The sequence below is a fragment of the Juglans microcarpa x Juglans regia genome, chromosome 8D (assembly GCF_004785595.1).
Source record: "Juglans microcarpa x Juglans regia isolate MS1-56 chromosome 8D, Jm3101_v1.0, whole genome shotgun sequence".
Taxonomy (NCBI): domain Eukaryota; kingdom Viridiplantae; phylum Streptophyta; class Magnoliopsida; order Fagales; family Juglandaceae; genus Juglans; species Juglans microcarpa x Juglans regia.
In genome coordinates this window covers 359,231-382,643 of record NC_054608.1, presented here as the reverse complement: position 1 = coordinate 382,643, position 23,413 = coordinate 359,231, and the positions used below count along the sequence as shown (strand labels likewise).

The following is a 23,413-nucleotide window of genomic DNA, read 5'->3' as shown; positions in this document are numbered from 1 at the left end:
CTACCAACAATGGAAGAAAACAAAAATGCCCCATGCTAATCACATCAGACATTGTTAAAGTTTTATAAAAATCTAGTTAACAAAGCAAAAGAATCACGAATCCCGCAAAGAACTCTGCTAATTATTTTTACAAACAAATACAGATCTCTACACTCAAGGGACCAGGAAGATCAAGCTTGGTTGTCCCATTTCCATCTTCGACCAACCTCCTCAAGAACCTTAGCACGAGCTTGGCTTTTCCTTGCTTCGTCCTCTACCCAAGATCTGCATTGAATGATTTCATTAATGAGAGAACAGATGGCCACACCATGTTATGATACAATTTTACTCTACTCTTAGTGTAAGGCGATCTTGAGTAGTATAATATTATTATGCTGCTTTGATAAAACGACGATGACAACAACAACAACAACAAAACCCTGCTGCTTCATTACCTAAGAATCCGGAGAGCTTCTTTCTCAGCTTCGAGTATAGATTTTGTATCAAGCAGTCTTTCCTGCGTGATCTGTAAATCACTGAGCATATTATGTAAATCGTGCTGCTCCGTGATATATAGAGCCCTCTCAGATGCAAGCTTTTCTGACATCTCAGCAACCTCTTCCTTTAGACTGAGAACCAGTTGCCTCTGACAGTCCATAGCTGCCTTCTCCTTCAAAAACTTGGAAAAAAGTTTCTCTTGATCAATCTTCTCCTGCTCCAACTTACTAGCATTAGCAAAATAAACCTTCTCCACCTGAAAACCCTGAGTTTTCGCCTCAATCAGCTTCTGTTCCCAAAACCTCTGTATATCCCCTCTGTCAAGCAGCTCAGACCTAATATCTTCCATCTCGGCTTGCCTTGCAGAACTCTCAGCTTCTAGTCTTGCTAATTCATTATAAATTGCTTCTGTCATCCTTCCAGTTGTCAGTGCCACTGCAGCTTGTGCTTTTGTTGAAGGTTTGTTTGGTTGAAACCGCCTGCTCTGTCCTGCAAATAGAAAATTTGACAGGGTTTTCTCATCTTTGATGTTAACCATATACTCAACAACTCCCTACCTATAAAAGGAGATTTGTGAAAGCCCTGATTAAATCCGACTTAGCTAAGCCTGAATCCCAATCAAATTGTGAACAAACCTTAAGCGGACTTTTACATTTTCTGTGTGGTAAGTGTTTATACTTCCAAATTGTTTTACCATTTCTCTGGGTTTACTTCGGCCAGTTTAAATTATGTAAATCAAAGCTTAGGCAATGCATGGAAATACTAGTCTGCGGTATAATTGTGAATGTGGTCATTCGAAAATTATCCTCAAATTTACAAACTGAGAATAATTGAGTTTTATGTAGTTTGCCTGTACGCACACATTTGCTAATGTAATTAATGGAAGACATTTTACGGGTGTCAATCAGCTTGAAAAGCCCTAATGTTAGACCATACAGAAAACAAAAGGAGATTCGAGGAAAAGTGGGAGGGAATACCAAACACTTTTCTGAGCATGCTCCTGTCCCCAGCCAACATGTCCATAAAAAGTTCTGCAGATGCATCTGAACTGATCTCCCTCATATCCAAAAAACCCAATTTTGCTCTTGATATCTGGACTGTAAATAAGTCAGGTTTTAAAAGCAATGACAGACTAATGAAGTTTCACTATGGTTTTTTTTATAAGTAAAAAACCCTCTATGATGCATGTTCAAAAGATAAAACCAAAAGCAATATCTATTGAAGATCATTTGATTGGTAATATATATTGAAGATCATAATAGAAACATTCTTTACCTGCTCAATTATTCCTGGCATGAATTCATACTCTAACTGGGCTTTCCAGTCAATGAGATCCTGTCGAGAGATAAACCTGCTACACCATTCATGTTTCATCAAGTGAAAAGGAAATTTAAAAATATTATAAGAAGTTTTACTATTGTACCTCTCAGGATAAAAATAAGTTTCTCGACATCCTGAACCATCATCACTGGAGTTCTTTGGTGATAGCTTGCTGGGAGTGACACCAGACTCTGCTAAGGCTGAGTGACAAGTTGAGTGAATTCAGTACTAGCCAATTAACAAATACAAGTCCTCTGTGTCTACCCCCTCTATTTCGTACCTTGAATGGACGCAAAATCTGGGTCTTCCACATTTATATCATCAAATGCAGTATCTGTGGACCCTGAAAGTGAAATTTCGGGAATGACCCTGTGCTTGGGATTCCTATTAAATTCACACAAAAAATTCTTAAGCCAAATCTGCAAGAGCATTTACAGTGCTTTATATTTTTATGTGCCAAACATCTTTAAATTTACAAGCATTGATCAGTCATTACCTTTCCAATAACGAGTTTACTCGAAGTAGCCATCTCGCATATTCCCTCCTAGTGCACAGTTCATCTGCCTTTACATCATCTTCAATTATCTGTATACCTTAATTTTCAGATATCTAAGCTCAGAACTGGACCCAAAGCTTCATCCACATTGTTATAAAATCTTATTGCTAAATGCTACAGAAAATGTCATATGTACAGAAATTTGAAGGTCTAACAAACAAGTAACTATAGATACTGAGAAGCGATTCGCAATCAAGGTTTTAGCAAAGCAAATATAGATCGGAAGTCCTGTTCTGCTCTAGGAGAATTGGTCTCTTATTCATCCAATGATAACGCATTAGGTGTTTATCAAATTAGTACTAATCTCAGGCCGACGTGAAAGCACAAATCAAATTAGTAATCCAGTAGTTTATCCTCCTCACTTATGACCGATAAAAAAGAAAAGTCTATCCTCCTCATTTATGACAATCAAAAACAAAAGTCCATCCTCCTCACATGGGTCCAGGCTTCCCCTCAATGGAGATTTAAAACATACCCTTAACGGAAGGCAATGTATTGAGTATTCAAACAAGGATCATACGCTTTGATACCATGACAAACTACCACTCACCACAAAAGTCTGAGCTGATGAGAAGTAACAAATATAATCATTATATTTTTTATGACATGAAACCTCACCAAGATAGGATTTGAAGGATACATCACTCCACTCACCAAAACCATGTATCCGGTAATCTAGGAGAACTACTAGGGTAGAATTGAACCCAGGATATCTAGATTCATAGCTCATCCCAAGCCCTCCCTTTGACCACCAGGCTTCACTCTGAATGAGAGCTTTTGCATTTGCGTGTTTTTAGGTTCTCTCATCTTTGTTCTTCAATACCTCTAGAAAATAGTAAACATTTTGGCTTCACAAGTCTTAAATGGCCTATGCCACTTTTATTTTTTTTTTTCTATAAATACATATGCCATTTTGGCCACATTAATGCATGTAAACTACTTAACCGTGGGTAGCAAAAGTATAACAATTCAAATACAGCCATGCTTCAAGAAGCAAACCTTCAGTTTCTTCAAAACTGACAGAGCTTCCTGTTGGGTAGAATCCACAGCAGCTGGGATTATAATACGTTCAAGCTTTTCCATAGTTCCTGAGTGCAAGTTCAGAATTGGAACATTGGAACATAAACAAAGAGACTACGTTAGTATGCTTCCCAAAAGATATGCATTTGATCAAAAGGACATATACTACTTCCATGAATAATCGGAAGACTGCAAAGCAATATTATTGTAAGAAAAAAGGCCACCACTATTGGTTGCCCAAACAGTAAAAAAAACATACAAATAAATTCTTTGAATCACTAAGACAGTAATGCTTCTGAAAAGTGTTATGAAACTTTGATCTGAATTTACCTGAAGAAGCAGTTTCGCCAGTAGAATGCGGTATGTCTTCTAGGCTGGCATCAGACACCGCAGTGGTCTCATCTGATACAGCACTGCTCGTAAGTTCACTTCGATCCCTTTTGGTTCCACTTGGATTTAATATCCCATGCAAAGCACATAATGGACTACCGAACTGAAACCTACAACCTTCAAAAAACAAAAAATCCCACCGTGCTCAACTCCCGATTCACCAAAGCACAATCTCATATCCACTACAAAACAGTAATCCAACTATGCTCAACACCCAATTCACCAAATGCTCATCTCAGATCCAATTAAAAGCCTTAACCTCAGTGTATCAATATATAACAAAAAAATATATATAAGAGCACTAAAATTTGCAAAACCCCATAATCTGAAGAGGTGTAATAGCAATAATACTGAAAGAAAACAATGGTTGCAAAGATTGCAAAATTAACTAGAACTTATAAAAAGATGCCAGTCAAAAACCTCTTCTTGACATTGAAAAGTGAGCAATGGTGGCGAGTAGAACAACCAGTGAGGTCCCAATTCCACCAATCAAAAACGGGGGCAAGCCTGCATATTTTAAATAGCTCAATCAAAGAACACGCACATAACTTTTTAAGGAAATTAACCTAAAGATATTTAGATATAGGAAGAAAATGAGTGGAATTTAACCTGTCTTCTTCTTATGAACCGGATATTCAACGATGGCCCAACCGCCGTACTTGTGGTTCGCAATCTGATCCGGAGAGGACCAGGAGAGTTCGGCGTTGCTCTCGGCGAGGGAGGCATGGAGGCGCCGGGTAGGTTCGATGATTGTGGGCCTGGGGTTGCCGAGAAATGAGGCGGCAGCACGATGTCTTAGAAAGAGAGAGGGATTGTGAGTAGGAAAGCAGAGAAGGGAGGAAGAAGAAGAGAAGCACATTTGAGATTCTGTTGGGTTATTTTCGATTAGAAGGAGAGATATAGGGTTAGGATTAGGGATTGTGGTGCTCAGAGGTGAGATCGGACATGACAGTGGTATCTACTGAGGCTGAGCTGTGTTGGCACCTACCATTGCAGAGGGGTATGGGTTGGAGAAAGCTCGGTGCTTAATTATAATATAATTTATGACTATAGAAAAGAGTTTCTATTGCGACGAATTCAGTATGTTAACGCACAAAATAATCGCCTTGTTAAATAGCTTCCGAAACGGATGATCCGCTCCGTTGCCAAGGCCCAAAACTCGTTTAGGAAGGCCACAATAATGATTTATTTTTTATAAGTAGGAAAAGCACAATAGTGATGCATAACAACGTAACAAAATATCGATGAATATGTTAAAAAAATGAGAAATGATAGTTACAAATGTAAGTGTCACGTAATTATTTTAAAAAAAATAAATAAATATAAAATTTACATAAATTTTTTTTTTTTTTAAATAATAGATCTTACTCTTTTTCAAAGAGACTGAACAGCACTTATACATTCTATGATTATATGTAACATTACTTATTAGACCTCTCAGTGCACGAAGGAGCCAGCCTCTGACTATGAGTCACTGGAGGTTAATTAGAATATGCATTTTTTGCATACTCTGCTCAAACTAGTGTTGGTTACCTTGTTTTCTTCCTAAGAAGCTGGTGAAAATCGAGGTCATTGTCCCTCTACTCACATGCCAGAGACATTATTAATCAGGTGTGGCAAACTCCCAAATTTACATCCACAATGAAAGAGAGTATTATTATGCTGAGTGAAAAACAATTTCCATTTCTTTATGACGACAAGCACTTGGCATCTGAGTACATGAATTTAGTTTGAAGAGTTTGATGCTTTGGTGAAACGGAAGCCAATATTACAATGCCACAAAGCAGGGCCAATCCGAGTCCTAGGCTATTGACAATGATGGATTCTGGACAGTGTCTGGATAGGTTTCTCCTGGTCTGCAAGAATGTCAACTTCTCTAGCAGCCCAGTTTCTGCTGTGACCACGGCCAAACCATAAGTGTACAGCCCCACAAAAACGTGCCAAGGTAGGACCTTTAGCCTTGCTGTGCGCGCCTCCCTCGGTGCCAAAAGCTCAGGAAGCCAATCAACCACTGCACACAAATTATTATACAGATAAGATGTAATTTGAGAAATTATAGGCCTCCTTAATTATTAAAACATCCAAAAGCATCTTTCCTTTGATCATATAACTGACACTGACAGAGTTGTCTTCATACTAGTAAAGAAAACGTTGCAGTAATCAAAAGAAATGAAAGTACGGACAGTAAGAATCTTAAAAAAATACTAGAATGAACAGTGAGGTTTCCCGTGATAAGATTGATTAAAAAAGGGAAAGCTAATTACTCACCATTTATTGCAGCATCTTTCTCCCAAACCTTGATCTAGAATTCTAAAAGATTTTAAACAGGCATCATCTTATTCAGATGTAAGAAACATGAGATGGGAAAACAGAAATTGGGATGAACAAAATATCATTCTGAACCACTTAAGAAAAGAACGAAAATAGTACAGCTAAGGGAATGGAAGAACAAACCTGAGCTCCAAATAGGGAGACACAAATCAAACCCATCCAGGAATGCAGACTGTAGAAATTAGCCACAATCCCATCTTCCCCTGAAACCTTGTCCAAATCCCAAATAACCCAGAAGCCAAAGCCACTCCTTGAAGGCACAAATGCACAGATTTCTTGAAGTTCCTCGAACCAGGCAACCATCTATGCACCAGAATTGCTGGAAACATTGCAAAAAAAAAAATAAAGCAAACAGACCCCATTATGTAAATGTTCTCATGATCATTTATATTTACTATTGTTTTAATTTCCGGGTTCTTGCACTACCTTCTCCACTGATTAGAATAAACCCAATCACCATAAATATAGGATGAAGAGCCTGTTTTAAAAGAAAAGAAAAGAAAAAATCAATCCTTTTAGCTCTTCAAAAACGAAAACAAAAAGAGAAAAGCCATTTGTGCTTTGTGTAAAAGACATGCAGAGAGTGTTCGAGAGTCTAGAGAGAGAGTATAACATACTGTATAGATGAGGTATTCTTGGGAGGATGAGTGAGGGATCAGGAAGCTGGAATTGAAAGCAAGAGCCCAAAAGAGGACCAGCGTGGCTACTGCAAGCCCTGAGACTCTAGCAAAGAAGAGGAGACGGACTAGAGAAGGAGAGTCTACCGCCATGTTTGTGCAGCAGTCTTGTTCTCTCACAGGCACACTCCCAACTCAGTGAGGCGGTAGCAAGAAGCCACCGACAGAAAAGCTCTAGATCTACCACAGTTGTCAGTAGACCATTGAGTAAAGCAAACGCTTTTGGAATCCTTTATTTAGAAGAGTTGGGATTTTTCTCTGGATTATGTACGTACTGGATTTAGATGTCACTTACCCGACAAGCGACAGTAAAGTACTAATGTGGGCATGGTTTAATCAAATGAACTGTTGGAAGGATAATGGGCATCACGATGAAAACGCACGAAACTCTTTTTGACACTGCACGTCTACATCATTATGATTGAGATAACTGCTATATATAAAAATATATATAGATTATATAAAAATAAATTTTTTAATTTTTTAATTTTTTAAAATTCATTAAATTTATTTTATAATAAAATTAATTTTGTAATCGTATCATATTATAATTGTATCATATTAAATTATCATATTATAATCATATCATATTAAATTAATCGTATCATATTAAATTATCATATTATAATCGTATCATATTAAATTATATTAATTAATTATAAATTTATTTTTATACCATTCTTTTATAACTAAAATATTTTCCTATGACTGTACCTCAAAGTTCTTGGCAAAGCACTCACTAGTCACTGGGACAGACACAAAGAACTAGTAAAGCAATCTAACCAACTTTTCAAGCTGCTCCGGTGTAGATCGAGTACAGATACCCGACGATTTGGTTCCAACGCAGTTTCTAATTTTGGTAAAGATTGTATCAAATGCTAATCGGTTCTTTATGTGTAACAAGTAACAACTGGGGACAATTTTATCCCATCTCCAATATCCTTCTTATAATTATTGATTTTCGATCTAATTAAATTGGAGAAGTTTTAGCAATATAACTATGCACGACATATATTTTACAAGTATAGTGTTACATACAGTCATAAAATTTGTCAGCATCGCGCAATAGTTTTAAAAATAAACGGAATCTTATTAAAAAATTAATTTTTTTTTTCATGTGAGTTTCGTATTTATTCATTCTTTTCAAATAGATTACGTAATGTTTACACATTTCACGATTGTAAATATATTTTTTATTCCACAATATAAATAGAAGTGAGTGACTCTATGATAACAAGGGGAAAAAAACACAAAATATATTCCGCAATACAAACAGAGATGATCTTTAGATTTTGTTTGGATTGTGAGATGAGATGAGATGATTTGTAAATAGTAGTAAAATAGTTTGAGTTTAGTGTAACGCCTACTGGACCTATTATACCCGTTTTATTCTCTTTCCTTTGTACCAATACCATTATGTCTGTCCCATTGAATTTGAGCCGTCCCCGACTAATTTTACCCTCGGTGAAATTGGGACTCTGATTTCTCTTCTTTTGTAAACAAGATGATGATGCCGCTGGATATATTGGCCAAAAATACACTTTTAAAATACGTATTAATCCATTGAAGCTTCATCGTTGGTGGGTGGAAATCTCAATCTTTGTTGCAAAATGACTCGTCATATTTCTGGCAATGGCTATATCCGCTACGCAGAGTATGTGAAGTGAAGTTCATTTATGATTCTTATTAATAAAGTTACGGGGTGGCACGGTAATACAATGTTTTGAGTAAATGCCATGCCAGCTGCTAATTCATAACCATGGGCTTTAGGTGGTTTCTCGTGCGCCTTGTTCTATGCTTGGATTAATGTATAATTAACTTCGTTTATTTCCACGATCAAACATATGCAAGGTGCCTAAGGAGTTGATTGCGTGTTTGTCTGGAGCTTGATCAGCTTTTGCCTTTTAATGTTAGATTAGGTATCTGTAGTAATCTGAGCTTTGTTCTTGTCTCGCCATATGTCAAGCCCAAAGCCTGTTTTTTGACCTACTCCAAAATTATAACTCAAAGCCAAAGTTAAGAGAATAATTGAGAGTTAAACATGTAATTAATTGGAGTTTTGATCCTCAGGACAACAATAACAGGCCACTCCATGTCAACATATAAACTAAAGTGTTTTTGCAAATCAGTCCATAAAACGACATAAAACAGTATCATTTTCTTGGCAACATCAACTAGTATTGAAGCAGACCGTATTTTGATTACAACCATCATCGTAAATAACTCCCTAACTACCATCCGCTACCATCTCTGATTCTCTATATATATACGCACACACAGACACTCATTTATGCATAACCCCATTGAAGTAAACAGCCCCATAAACAGCACAAAACTCAGAGAGAGAGAGAGAGTCATGGAATTCTCTTGCAAAGCCTTCAAGGTCGGAAAATGTGAAGGGCAAAAGGTGGTGGATGGCGAAACCATGCCACTACTGCTACAAGCGCCAGAACCCAACAAGACAGGCTTGGATTCCCTTCTCTCTGATCTCAAAGAAAACAAGGAGTGGTTTGAGCAGATGCTCATCAAGAACAGTGCTATCCTCCTCCGAGGCTACAATCTTACCAACGCCGAGGATTTCAATGAGATCATAGAAGCCTTCGGCTGGGAAGACATTCGTTATGTTGGACCCGCCCCAAGGACACATGTTTATAAACGTGTATGGACGGCCAACGAGGGACCTCTCTCCGAGTTCATATACTACCACCATGAGATGGTTTTGGTAAGACACACGTATATCATAGTATATATAAGAACTAGAATTTTGGTTAAAAGTACTGACATATTTCTTTGGCTAAATAGTCTTTATTGAATCAAATCCCTTCTTAATTCCCAGTTTAAGGGTAATTTCTAGCTGGTACGCATGAGAAGAAAAAGATTAATAATTTGTAATTCTTGCCTGTCATAATTCCAAGTTTTTCTTCTTTTTTTCTTCATCCCTTTCTTTGCCACCAAGTACAGTAGTTTCCGTTTATAAGATCATCTCCATATGAAATCACTTCAAAAGAACACAGTTGATCATATCATGGCTGACCTGCCATGAAGAATATCAAGTCACCATCAAGTGAGTTCATAAGAGACGATTGTTATTTGTGGTCAAGCATAGACTGGGTCCAGCAATAGTACCCCAGCAGGATCAACCACCCTCTGGCCGGCAAACCAGAGCACTTCTTATAATATATGTCATACACATTAGCTAACAAGTCAATTCGAACTTAGAAGTGATTATGTCTCAAGGGATGAAGCAGGTTACTAGAGTAACATATTCACAGAACAGATAAAAGTTCAACTATAATGTCATTTAACCTTTCATTTCATATAACTTCTATTATGTAAAGAATGGAAGATTTAAATATATAACTGTATGCGAAGTACTGTTTTAAGACCTGACCAAAATTTATTATGTCCAACTGACCAGATCAATGAATCTCCGAAGAAATTAGCTCTTTTCTGTGATATACCACCCCCTGAAGGTGGAGAGACGCCCTTTGTTCCAAGCTTCCGTGTAACGGAAAGGATGCTAGAGGAGTTCCCAGAAGCTCTGCAGGAAATGGAGGAGAAAGGGTTAAAATACACATTCACAGCCCTTAGCAGGAGCGATACATCCTCCATGAGAGGCAGAGGCTGGGAGGATGCTTTTGGGACATCGGATCGCGTAGAAGCTGAGAGAAGGTATATATTATCTGCACCGCAGAAGGAGGCTATGCATGACACTAAGATGCATGCATGCTTGTGTTGTGTAATATATATCACAGCTTGCTCATGCTCTTAAGGCCTTTTTTCATGACTATACTCAATTTTTTAGATAAATACATAGTTAATTTGCATTATATCATTATTGATGTTAGAGTAGTGGAAATTGAAATCTTAAACTGAATTCACCTTCTTCTTTTTTAACAGGGCTAATGCTCTAGGGATGGACATGGAGTGGTTACCAAATGGTGCGGCGAAGACAATATTGGGGCCGCGAAGTCTGACAAGGGTGTTTGATGGAAGAAAAGGAAGGAGGATGTGGTTCAACACGTTAGTGGGGATGCATGGGAAGGAGCACAGCTCAGCCATGATGGCAGACGGAACAGAGATACCGGATAATGTGGTAAAGAGATGCGGAGAAATCATTGAAGAAGAGAGCATCCAATTCAAATGGGAGAAGGGTGATGTTCTCTTCTTTGATAACATGGCTTTGCTTCATGGAAGAAGGCCTTCTCTTCCTCCCAGAAGAGTCTTGGTTACCACATGCAAGTAGGTTCAAGTGACTTTGAGACCCTATCAATAATGGCTACTGCTTCGTTACAGCCTCTAATTTTAGTTTTCAAGATTAGACAACTCATTATCCGATCTTTGTTCTATTGCTATCTTCTTGTTTGTTGAGTGTAAGCCCTCAAAACAATATCAAAATAATAATACTTGGGAGTCTCTGGTTTTATCTTTTATCTTCTACCACCGAACTCTCTCTCTCTCTCTCTCTCTCTCTCTCTCTCTTCCAGCATATAATGTGAGCTTTCGGGCTCAAATTTTCTTTCGTTAACTCAGCATAAATATGCACTACTTTTCTCTCTCTTATTTTATTTTTATTTTTTAACAAACCATACATAAACAGGCACTAATTGTACAATAATAATAACAATAACAATAAAGCAACTGTTTGCTATCCTACCCTTAGATGGCTGAAAATTTTGTCCACTGAAAACTAACGGTTCTTTCGTTAACTCCAAATAAAATTTCTGTTAAATGAGGGAAACAGATTCAGACAAAATTTAAAATCAAAATGCAATATCCTACTCTTTATTTTCAGGACAGTCAAATGTGAAAGAAACACAACCATAACAAGCACAGCCCTCAAGTACTGGTTTGCTGTCGTGAGCAGATTGGCTTTACATTTACCCACTACAACATTTCAAAAGTCTTTTAAGTGCCCCTATGGGCCACGACTGGAAACGCCCCGCCCCCAGCCCCTCCCAACATGACTATACCCCCTTCCATGGAAACCACCACGGAAACGACCACCGCGCCCATGTCCACGACCTCCTCGACCACCCTGATACCTTGCAAAGTCACCAAAAGTCTGCACACCAACAGGCAAAAATTATTGGACATAATTCTCAAGACATGGGAGTGACAAATCAAAACAAATGTTACCTCTGTGTCTATCTTCATTTGCTCAGAGAATTTAGTCCTTCCATTCTGTGATTCATGACCAAGTGCATTGCAGGAGAGGGAATCAAAGAAATCATCCTTATTATAGACAGGCTGCTGACATAAAGAAATTGTTTATTATAAATGAAGTAAAAAAAAAAAAAAAAAAAAAAAATCCCCCCCAAAAAAAAAACAGAACTTGATCTAGCCATAATGATACACAAAACAGCAAATATCACCTTGACCCCAAATTTTGGTAATTCACCATCATCGTCTTGAGTATCATCTTCATCGCCAAATTTTTCATCCCCTTCTTTGTCCATTGAATGAGATTTACTACTCTTGCCAAGATGACCCCACACTTCATCCTTCTTAAATTTCTCATTCATAGCTATGAAATCAAAATCTTCAGAGAATTTTTTTGCTGGACGTGAACTCTGCACAGCATGTATTCAAATTTTCATGCCAAAACCACATTCAATTTCAATGAGAGAAACTAATCAATTACAAATCATGATGACATTACGTAAATCAAGATTTACTTTGGGGGGGAGAGGGGATGTCATCAGCAGTACCTCGACATTGTGTAAATCTCTTATTAGATTTGAAATTTCATAAACACAAAATGCAGCTCTCACTCCTAAAAAATACCTTAATTTGATCTAGAGACTTGAAAAGTGAAACTCACAATATAACTACGTTGATACTTAAAGTCTTTAATGGAGTTCTCAGATTGAAGCTTGATCCACATCCAGTAACCCAACTTAATTTTTTTTTAATATGAAGTAACACAACTTAATTTCAAAACATAAGTGTAAACAACAAATTACCCCCATTCCTCTTCCTCTATCACGTCCCCGGTAACCATGACGATGTTGAAAAGGAGTTCCATTTGGCTGGCATGAGAGAGAGAGAGTGTGTGTGTGTCAGAATCCTCACAACATATGGATATATAGACAACATGATTGGGTAGTATAGAAAGGCGTTCAATTTAATTCAAAGGAGAAAAAAGATAAACTAAATTGCTTTAGCAGGCGCAGCACTTCATGAATATCCTACAAATCAACCTTTGGAATCCAGCAGTAAATTCCACATAAGGATAAAATAGTAGAGTAAGCAACCAAAAGCTGCAAAAATACAGTGCCTTTGCAGTTTGCATATGAACCAAGGGCAGACAGGGTCAGTATAAAAGCTCACAAAAAACAGTATAAACTGACCTGCATAATTGAACTCACACACAAAGATGGATGTAACAAGATCACCTTTTGAGCAACTTGTGAAGGTACTGGTAATGGAAGTATTGGCGGCTGAGCTTCAGCTGAAACTGGCAATATTGGTTCTGATAATGAAGGTGATGATGATATTTGAACCACATCTACATCCTTTAGCGCTATTTGGGAAGTTTGAGAAGAAGAAACTGTGGTAGGTACAGACTGCAACAGCTGACCCGGAGTTACCAATGAGGGTGCTGGTGTTTCCGTGTGAATAGAGTTGGATGTTCCAGCAATAGACGATGTAGATTTAGAAGAGGCTTGATACGACAAGATTGGACTAGGAATTGCAGGAGACTTGTTGATTGGTGGCACAATAGCATTTATATCTGGACTAGACATAGTTAAAGGAGCCAGAGATGGCAAACTAGAACCTAATGCAATTGCAGGAAGGCCAAAACTAGGTGGTGCCTTGTTAAGCACTGAGTTTCCTAATGTTTCAGAAGTTAGTGTGACTGAAGGGACAGGAGGCAGAGTTAGTGGTGCTAAGGAACTAGAGCTTAAATTCACAGAATTAAAAATAGGAGGAGGCAAAGGAGATGGTTGGTCAGGTAAGTTTGAAGCTCCAGTGGGTAAAGAGGTATTAATATTAGGATATTGCATCGGCGGCTGCAGTGAAGAAGGCATTGACAGTCCGGGTGGTGGATGAAGCAAAGAATGCTGATGCAAATGAGGAAGCCCACTTGGGGGCCATAGTATCCTTGCCAGTACATTGGCATAGCAATCCCACCACCATTTGCACTAGAAGGAGATGGTGTAGCTCCCCAGGGAGCTATATTACCTCCAGGTTGATACAAAGGAAGGCCACCTTGGAAACTTGATCCATGGAGTCCCAACTGTGCAGTATGTGAACTAAGATCTGACAAAGACCCACTAACAGCAAGAGGTAAGCTTGTAGAAGTAGAAGCTGGGTGAGGATAGTGAGACTGCATAAGAAATTAGAAAAAATTCAGAATGATTTAGCCCAATTTAATTCATAATGTGATAAAAAAGTCTTCACACCAAACACCTGAATAATAGCTGGATCATTGTTTATAGGTGGTGTAGGCTGAACAGGTGGAGAAGATTTAACCTGTAAATCCTGCAGAAGGAAGCTTAAAGAATGTTTAGGATCTTTCTAGTTCTGCTCACTAGAAATATTAACCAAGAAAACAAAAGAAATATTAACCAACAGGAAATATGAAGTGCAAAAAGTTGAGTCTTGAGATAACATCTGTTAAATTATTTTCCTTTTTCGTTTCTCTCTTTTCTTTTCCTTTTTAATGAAGAGAAAATCTCCACCCGCGCCATGCAAACATTCAAAAGAAAGGCTAAAAACCATAAATTATATCAGATAAAAGAATTATAGATCAGGCCACTTATTGCCTGTCATCTCATATTCTGCACTGTGATCAGTTTTGAGAATTACAAAACAGCTCTGTTTTAAAGGGAATGTCAAAGCCTATGTCATTGCATCCTTGTTGTAGTCATCTCATAAAATCAAACATAAAAGGGCAGATTTGACACAGGAAACCACTAAAAACAATGTATTGACTTCCCTCCAAAAGCAAAATAAAAAACTTAATATTATTAAGCCCAAATAGTCAAAGTAAATATTATAAACAACATGAAGAGCAGCCAAAGAGTGTTGGCCATAGGATACCTTGATGTCACTCCCACGGAATAGTATGTATTCATAAATTTTGTCACCTGGAGGGACTTGCGGACCATCTTTTTTCCTTCCTTCTGTTCCAAATGATCGTACTGTCACATGGAGAGAGATAAATGAGTATTGAAAATCCATCTGAACATAACTTGAATACATCTAATATATACATCAGAGATACAAACAAGAAACGCACATGACAAAATAACAATTGCTGTTTGATGGATACATAATATGGATTGGATATCAAATATATGTACAAAGCCCGGAATCCCCCCCCCCCCCCCTTTCATAGAGGCATTATTTCATGAAGTGCTCCAATCCCCAAGATCAACTGAGACTTTGACAGGGATACAAAGACTATCTCGTCTTGAAGTTGTAGATTTATAAAAGTTGAGATTGTGTCCTAAATGAATACCCCAAACATCCTGACTTCCTGGTCACACGATTAACCAACTCAAGCCCGACATCACCACATACCGTTATAAGCCTCAGCAAAAACATCTTTGTAGCCAGATTAATCTTCCAATGCTATACGCATAATCCACACCGAAAAAATCTTCGTCCGCATATCCCCACTCAAACCACATCACCTAGAAGGTTACTTTAAAACAAACTTGTGCCATCCTCCTTCTAATACTCACTCAAAACTCAGATGCAAACATAATCATATGAAATAACTATACATTATAAGCTAAACTTGGCAATAGAACTGAAACTAGAACAAAATATTACCGTATGAAATATATATGTATTCGGATAAAACTTACCATTTGAGAGAGAATTAGAAAAGAAAACTTACCATTTCGGAGTCCAATGCTGGACTCATGAGTATTGATGTTGTAGAGCACGCCCTCATATCTAATCTCGCTCTTGGAAGTCAAGCTTATCAAGCTCCCAATGTAGGAATCGGCCGTTGGACTCGTTCTGGAAGCACTTTCGGAAGCCATAATCTGCCAATTCCAATCATAAACTGCAATACTTCTGTAATTATTATCACTGTAAACCGAGAGAGCGAGAGCGCGATACAGAGAGTAGGGTTCAGGTTTTGCCGTTTTGGGGTAAAGTCAAGTGTCGTGCGGCCCCGTTTGTGTTTATCGGGTTTTCTCCAAACTTATGCACAACTTCGGCCTTCCGAAGGGTATTCCCGAGTTTTGCTGATTAACCTTAATTTGACCATATAAAAATATACTAATGATAGTTACAAGATTTAAATAGATAAAACTGATATAAATCATTTATAAAAAAAAAAAAGTGAATCCTACTGATAAACAATAATTTTTACACTTTTTTAAATAAGATCTATTTTTTTACAAATGTTTGTATAAGACTTATCTGTTTAAAACTTATATAAATCATTTCTCATAAAAATATATAATTTATTCTATAATTAGAGTGAGTTTTGAGCCTAGGAATAATAAATTTATTAGACTTGGGATTTGTTTGAGAATATAATTATTATCAGATATTCTCATACTACTTCACTACTATTCACAAAACAATTTACTATCGTTCATAAACTATTTACTATTACTCACAACTATTTTATTTCTATTCACAGATGATTTGAGATACTCTTAACATCTAAACAAATCATAAAAGCTTATTTGGATCTTAAAAATATCTTAGAACATTTGTTAATAGTAATTAAATAGTTTGTGAATAATAATGAAATAGTTTGAAAATAACTGAAAATACATGGGAACAGTTGTGTTCCCAAATGGACCATAGGCCTGGTTTGCTTTCAAGACTAAAATCCAAAACTTTGAAAATTTTGAAAACATTTCATCTCATTATTACAACTTTTTCAAATTCTAACACAAAATAAAATAAATAATTCAACTTTTTCAAATCTCAAAATAAAAATAATATTAAAAAATATATTCTAACAATATTTTATTTAACCTTTTAATTTTAATCTCAACTCATCTCATCTCATCTCTAAAAACAAACGAGTCCTTAAAATATCCCTCTACAGATGTCATGTTAGACTAAAATTGCTACAGATGCTAATCTAACTAATGTGCCCTTACAAGAAACCTAGGTTAGGCTAAAGTGATTTTGTTACATATCCGAAATAACTAAAATATTCCTATAACAAATCAATTTATACAGAAACATCCCTGATCCAAATTAAACCAGCCAATGACAACCAGAAATCTATAAAACCTACTTGATCTTCATCTTTACACACACTCCCCACTCTCCATCTACCATATTCTTGTTCTTCATTTTTCAGTTTTTTTTTCCTTCTCCTTATGCTTCAAACTTCTTCTTCTATAAAGAAATTACAAAACCATGTTTGTTCATCGATCATAGCGCGAGCTACGACATAGATGGACGACAGTGTGGATGTGATCGAATCTAACCACGGCGCAACCTGCAGCCAAGACAGAAATGGAAATATAGAAAATTTAACAAAAAATATCTTCACTTTTGCACCAGAGACCCGTGGGTCTGAGATGGATCTTTTTTTGTATGTATTTCTATCGTTGGCTTGATGTTTTTGACATGCAGACTTTTGGTGGGTATTTGTGTCCTCGACTCATGGTTTTGAGATTGAGATTTATGGTGAAAGTTTTTGCTATGGACTCGGTAAGATATTGCTAATGATTTGGTACGCTGTACATGCTCAGGAGCCAAGCTCCCACGTAAGCATTAGATTTAATCGAACTATTACAACCTATGCGAGTTTTCACAGCCATCGAGCACAATTCTCGAGCATGTAATGCAACTAAAGTACTCACCCACAAGTGCGAGATATCGTTGCTTGCCCTAGACAATGAGCACTTTTTTACTTTTGGGCGACCCGAGATGAGCACTTTGGCAAACAACACTTGATTTATTTTTTTTAACGCTCGCCCCTGAGAGGGGCATATGTTGCTTGCCCCGGGGTGTGAGCATTTTTGCTTTGCTAGTTTCACATACGTTTACTAAGTTAGGTTCGATAAATCTGTTATGCCTAAACTTTGACTCAAAGTAGTGAACCAAAAATTCATAGCAGTTTTACCTGCAATTATACAGGTGTTGTAGTACATAACAGGGTCGAATCTATAAAGATTGACTTATATGATTGATTGAACTGAATTATTGCATATTTTATATATTTAGAACTAATATATTTTATTTATTTCATTACATTATTATTAGTTTTAGATAGAAAAATGGTTAAGATGAATAAATCTGAGTTGTGTTTTAAATTGGTTAATAGCATGATTTATACTTAATTTTATAACTTGTGATTTAATTGGATAATGTTCATTCACATGCACAATATATTTTTGAGATTCTATTTTTTTTTTCTAATTTCTATTGTTTCTATTGGTCAAGAAATGAAAAACTTGAAAAAAATCAAGGTACCAAAAGGTCAAGAAATGAAAAGCTTGAGAAAAGTTATGGCATCAAAAGGCACCAACATTTTTTTTGGTGTTTAAATTTTGGACGGAAGCAAGAATAAAATGTAATTTTGGCAATTTTTGGGATTTCTCTAAAGAGGACACGCGGTGCCGCACAAAAGAAAAGAAAAAAATCAAGGACTCTTGGTTTTAATTGATTCGGACGCAACACGCAAAGGGAAGGAGGGTTCTTTTGGTTTTTACGAAAGGAACGAAAGTTTCTTTTCTTGGAGGGAACGAACGCCGCACGACAGACGAAAATATTTTTTCTTTCTTTTTCATACGGACGAAGAAGTAATGCACGCAGCGCCGCTTGAAGAATCTCGAGGATCCAACTGCTGCGCTCCAGCCTTCTCCTCCACTGCTTCTCATCTCCATCTCTATTTATTTGACTTGCTCTTTTTATTCCCTACTTTTTATTTAATTTCAGTTTAAAATTTATTTAATTTGAGATATTTGGCTTAGACTTTTGGGTATTTTATTTGCTGTTTATTTATTTCGTGTTATTTATTTTTCTCGTTTCTTTAAGCTTTCATTTAATAGTGATTACAATTGCTATGGAGTGATTTTGAGAATTTGTGATTTGAATATAAGGATGAACTCTAGAATTTTGATTTTGGGGCTTTTCAATTCTCAATTCCTATTTTGTCAATTACTGTCTAATCTAGTTTAATTCTTAGATTAGTTTTATTAATCTCTTAGTTCCATTGCATATTAGATTGATTAAAGTTTAATTAGGACTTAAAATAATTTCAGTTTTATTGTTTAATTTTCAGATTAATTAAGATTGTTCAGTTTAGTTGATTCTTTGATTGTTAATTTTAATTTGTTAGTCTTTTACATTTCATTTCGACACTCAAAAATCTAAAAATATGAATCTAGTCCATGATTAGTGCCATTTTCATTCTTGTTGCACTCTTCCATTTATTGCACATACCATTATTTTTATTTTCTCTTTGTGAATATTTTTACTATTTTAAACGAGTTTGATTTTAAGTAACTTTTTCTGAGGAGACGATCTAGGAATTTATTCCTAATTATTACGCGACATCCTCCTGCACTTGGAATAACCTTTGTGCTGCTCATTTTTGAGTAAGTCAATGATAAAGAAAATAAACTTAAATAATGAAAACAAATTATTAAAAGGAACATGCAATCAAATAGAGGAAAAAATTACTGAGATGAGAATTTTTAAAGTAACAAAATACAACTAAAATGATAAAATAAATTAATATGGAGAACGACTAAGGTTTCAAAGATCTATCTAATAATTTAGAATATTGTCTCCGATGAATTTACCTTAGTTAAACTAGAATAATGATTCTGTCTAACTAGAATATTTAGCAATTAAGGCCAAGAAAACTAATCAATAAAGATTAAGCATGAACAATTGATAGTTAAACATTCACAAATCCATTTGAATATCACAGGGATTTTTCAAGCATCCAATATATTTAGAAATCACAATGAATCAAGATAAATATATAGATAATCAAATAATAAAATCATTCAATCGATCAAACTCACAATATAAACTCTATTGTTGATCCGAAACAATATCTAAATCATTAGACTTCACATCTAACCTTAGTACAAAAATTTAGCCAACGAGGTTCATCACAAGAGCCATGGAATTCGAAGAAACATTTTTCATAAGAAAACTAAAATAAAGCACAAAACCCAACACTAGAAAACATCCTTCACAAGAGAGCAAAGGTGGAGACAAGGCAAAGCCGAAAACTGGATCACGTTGCCTCCTAGGTCCTTTTTTGTTGCCCTAACTTCTAGTCTCCGTTTGACCCCCTAAACTTCCCAATTTGGAAATTTTCATTAGACATGAATTTGTCGATCTTGAAGTGAGGTTTTCAACTCACTAAAAATCGAACCAATCGGAGATCATATTAGAACATTATGACCGAATTGCCTATCTGCTATCAGTTTCCTTCTGAATTATAGGTATTTCCAAATTTGTCTCGATTGAAGATTTTCTGTGTCTGGCCTATTCACCCGAAATTTGGACCTCCAGGTCATTTTTTTCCTTTCATCTTGGCCTTTGATTATCTTTAATTGCTTGGGATTCATTGATTATATTTTCATTGAATTTCTGCAAAAGAAAATAACTGCATCAATGTCTCTTAAAATATTTACATTTAAATATCATGACACACACCACTTTATTACTAAAACTTGTATACTATGCAGTGGTGAAGAGAGTGATATATAATTATGCATATAAGTGAATTTACATTCAAAAGTGATACAATAATGCCCAATATGAAATGATATAAATTAGATTTTAGACAATTATCACAATCTTTGGTCGCCCCTAGAGTTGAAGCAATTTTTGCACGTCCCAAGGTGAGAGCTCCCAATACTCGCAATCAGGAATAGAGGTGGTGAGTATTTTTGCTCACACCGAAAAGTGTTGGCACTTCACTTGCCTTCCTAGATACGAAGCAACGAGCAGAGTTCTTGCCTTCCAATAACAAGATTACTTCAGTAATGTGTTTGAATACTCACCCCTAAGAGGAGCACATTTTGGGGCGAGCTCTTTTGATTGCTCTTTGTGAGGAGCACTTCGCTCACCAATGGGCGAGTTTTTGTTTAGGGAGACCTGCACAATCCATAAAGAACAAAACAATCATATGTTTAGGGAGTTGAAGAAGGAAAGAAAAGTTTACCGTGAGTCTCATTGCACCATAGTTAGCTAGACTATCAACAAACGCATTACCTTCTCTATAGGCATGATTGATACTAAAAGGAAAATGGATCTTGAAATGTAAAATATGATCTCAAATATTAGAGTAATTCCAGGGGAAGAGTCTTTATTAAGCCAATTATCAATAACAAGAGAATTGGTCTCAACAATCAGATTAGAAATACTCAGTTCATAGCAAAATGAAACCAAATCTCAGAGCTAAAAATTCAACAAAAGTGTTGGTACAGATACCTAGAAAACAAGAGAAAGCTACTATGATAGAGCAATTATGGGAACGTAAAATACCACCACAGCCAGCATTCTCAATGTTACCTTTTGAAGCATCGTTAAATATTGAGAGTGCCTAAAGGAAGTGGAATCCATTTGACTAAAATAGGGCGTTTGGTCCAGAGAGCTGATCGAGAGATGTGTAAAAAGTTGAGAACCTCAATGTTGTCCTTGAAAGTTAGAGCTTATGGTTTTAGAAGAGGATTGAGCTTTCTCAACCACTTCTTGATTTTAACAATAATAGTAAGGGTTGAGATGTGAGAGCTTTTAAATTTAGTTTTATTGCGAGCTAGCCATAATTCCAACATGAAGAGCAAAGACAATAAACGAGCAAGGAAATTGAATTGATCAAGACCCTTAAAAGAGGATCACTAGTGGATTGCAATGTCCTTCCATCAACTATTGTCTAATAAGGCATGATTAAGAGCTATAACGAAATAGTGCCAAATGGTTTTTGCAAGAAAGAAATCATCGAAGGCATGATTTGCAGTGTCACAATATCCTTCAAAATGATAATAACACTTTGAGGCCATAGGGATACCACAAGAGGGATACTATTATGAAACTGCAAATAATGCCATAGGGATACAACAAAACAGTGCCAAATGGTCTTTACAAGAAAGCAATCCACGAAGACATGATTTGCAGTTTCACAATATCCTTCAAGATGAGAAGAACATTTGAGGCCATAGGGATACCACAATGTTGGATTCTATCATCAAGAGGTATACCATTATGCCGAAACTTCCAACTAAAACTAAAATCTTTATAGGGAAGGGTTTGATTCCAAACAAAACTTATGGCGTTGGTGTGAGGAAGATGATCCCTAAGAAAATTCCAAGCTAACTTAGAAGAGAACTTGCCATTAGAAGAGTGTTTCCAGATTCTAACATCGTGACCTAGTTGAGCATGATGCAGCGTTGAATAACCTCTTGAACTAGATAGGTGTCAAATAAAGAAGAAAACATTTACATATTCCAACTACAAGCCTTTTTTACTTGAAGATTGTGACTGGTGATATAGAAGTCCTTCTGAGTTAAAGAACTATTCTTGGTCCAGTTATCATACTAGAAATTAAGGGCACCCTCCCTAATATTCTACTAACTTTCCTGGTGAATGATAGGGAGGTAGCGTCTAAGAAGTTTCCAAGACTAGCTAGAGTGATAATTTTTCTATCGCTATAGTGTTAAGGGAAAAAATGTTTCTTATATATTATTGGTGGAGAAATGTAGCCCAGTGAGAAGTAGAGGTGAGAAAATGCCTATCTAGCTTATAGTGAAGGGCTTGCAAGACATCATGCAAATTTCTAGTACCCAAGCCTCCCTTATGGGTGGGATGGGCAATACTATACCAGGATATCCAGTGTTTCTTGTTCTCATCATCGACCTCACACAAGAGAAAGATGGCAAAAGATTTGTGAATGATATCAATAATTTTTTGGGAGGATTGAGCGCAGAGATATGGATAGGGATGATGGAGCTAAGAATAGATTTAATCGAAGTAAGCTTGCCTCTTGTTAGGGGTGTAAAAAAAATCGAAAAACAAGTTGAACTAGACCGAACCTGTTTGTAGTCGATCCATATGCTAAATTACTAATTAATATAATATCAAATTTTAATCTTATTATCCAAATCAATTAATTTTATAACATAAAATTAATATAACATTTTATATAAGTTAGACATAACTACTCATACTATACTAATATAATTAGACACTAATTATACTATTTTAATATTATTATTCAAGTATATTATTATCACTAAGAAGTTAGATAGTATTTATACTATACTAGTATAATTAGACACTAATAAATTAGTAATTCTTAATAATAAATACTAAATTCTAACAATTAAATTTAGTGTTAAAAAATCATAATACTAAACTTAAGTAGTGTCACACGTGTAAACAGTAAATCTGACCAAACCGAAATTGGAAAAATCGAAAGCTTTGGTTTCAATGATGAACCATTATGTATCGATTTTTAAATTTATAAAACCGGTGTATACCGGTTCGGTTCCAAAATTTGTTCAAAACCGAACCGGTTAAACCCCTACCTCTCATGGATAAAAAGTGACCTTTCCACCCAGCCTTTTGTTCAAGATGGAATCAAAAGCAGAAATGGAAAGCTTACTAGCGAAGAGGGGGGCAACAACGTAAACTATAAGAAATTTACCTTTGTTGAACCCGTGATGGTATCGATAATGTT

At 36.2% G+C, this 23,413-nt stretch overlaps 4 protein-coding genes across 4 annotated transcripts; 1 reads left to right on the top strand and 3 right to left on the bottom strand.

Annotated features, from left to right (window-relative positions):
- Positions 1-12: 12 nt before the first annotated feature.
- On the bottom strand, positions 13-4,807 carry LOC121242910. The gene is made up of 11 exons (XM_041140914.1): positions 4,373-4,807; positions 4,184-4,270; positions 3,704-3,880; positions 3,353-3,441; positions 2,294-2,382; positions 2,078-2,181; positions 1,901-1,997; positions 1,753-1,828; positions 1,455-1,569; positions 435-966; positions 13-264 (listed from the first exon to the last, which is right to left on the bottom strand). Exons 1-11 carry the CDS (start codon positions 4,620-4,622, stop codon positions 171-173), a joined length of 1,710 nt encoding a protein of 569 aa, XP_040996848.1. The 5' UTR covers positions 4,623-4,807; the 3' UTR covers positions 13-170.
- Positions 4,808-5,392: 585 nt separating this feature from the next.
- Positions 5,393-7,039, bottom strand: LOC121242911 (probable transmembrane ascorbate ferrireductase 4). Its single transcript, XM_041140915.1, is given in 6 exon segments — positions 5,393-5,738; positions 5,741-5,774; positions 6,218-6,297; positions 6,300-6,413; positions 6,521-6,572; positions 6,712-7,039. Coding segments are annotated over 6 exon segments (720 nt in total). The 5' UTR covers positions 6,865-7,039; the 3' UTR covers positions 5,393-5,451.
- Positions 7,040-8,839: 1,800 nt separating this feature from the next.
- On the top strand, positions 8,840-11,187 carry LOC121242872 (clavaminate synthase-like protein At3g21360). The gene is made up of 3 exons (XM_041140868.1): positions 8,840-9,493; positions 10,190-10,443; positions 10,672-11,187. Exons 1-3 carry the CDS (start codon positions 9,062-9,064, stop codon positions 11,015-11,017), a joined length of 1,032 nt encoding a protein of 343 aa, XP_040996802.1. The 5' UTR covers positions 8,840-9,061; the 3' UTR covers positions 11,018-11,187.
- Positions 11,188-11,527: 340 nt separating this feature from the next.
- Positions 11,528-15,958, bottom strand: LOC121242871 (protein decapping 5-like). The gene is given in 9 exon segments (XM_041140867.1): positions 11,528-11,836; positions 11,911-12,024; positions 12,147-12,344; positions 12,738-12,803; positions 13,170-13,850; positions 13,853-14,104; positions 14,188-14,259; positions 14,821-14,921; positions 15,626-15,958. Coding segments are annotated over 9 exon segments (1,779 nt in total). The 5' UTR covers positions 15,774-15,958; the 3' UTR covers positions 11,528-11,689.
- Positions 15,959-23,413: the final 7,455 nt, after the last annotated feature.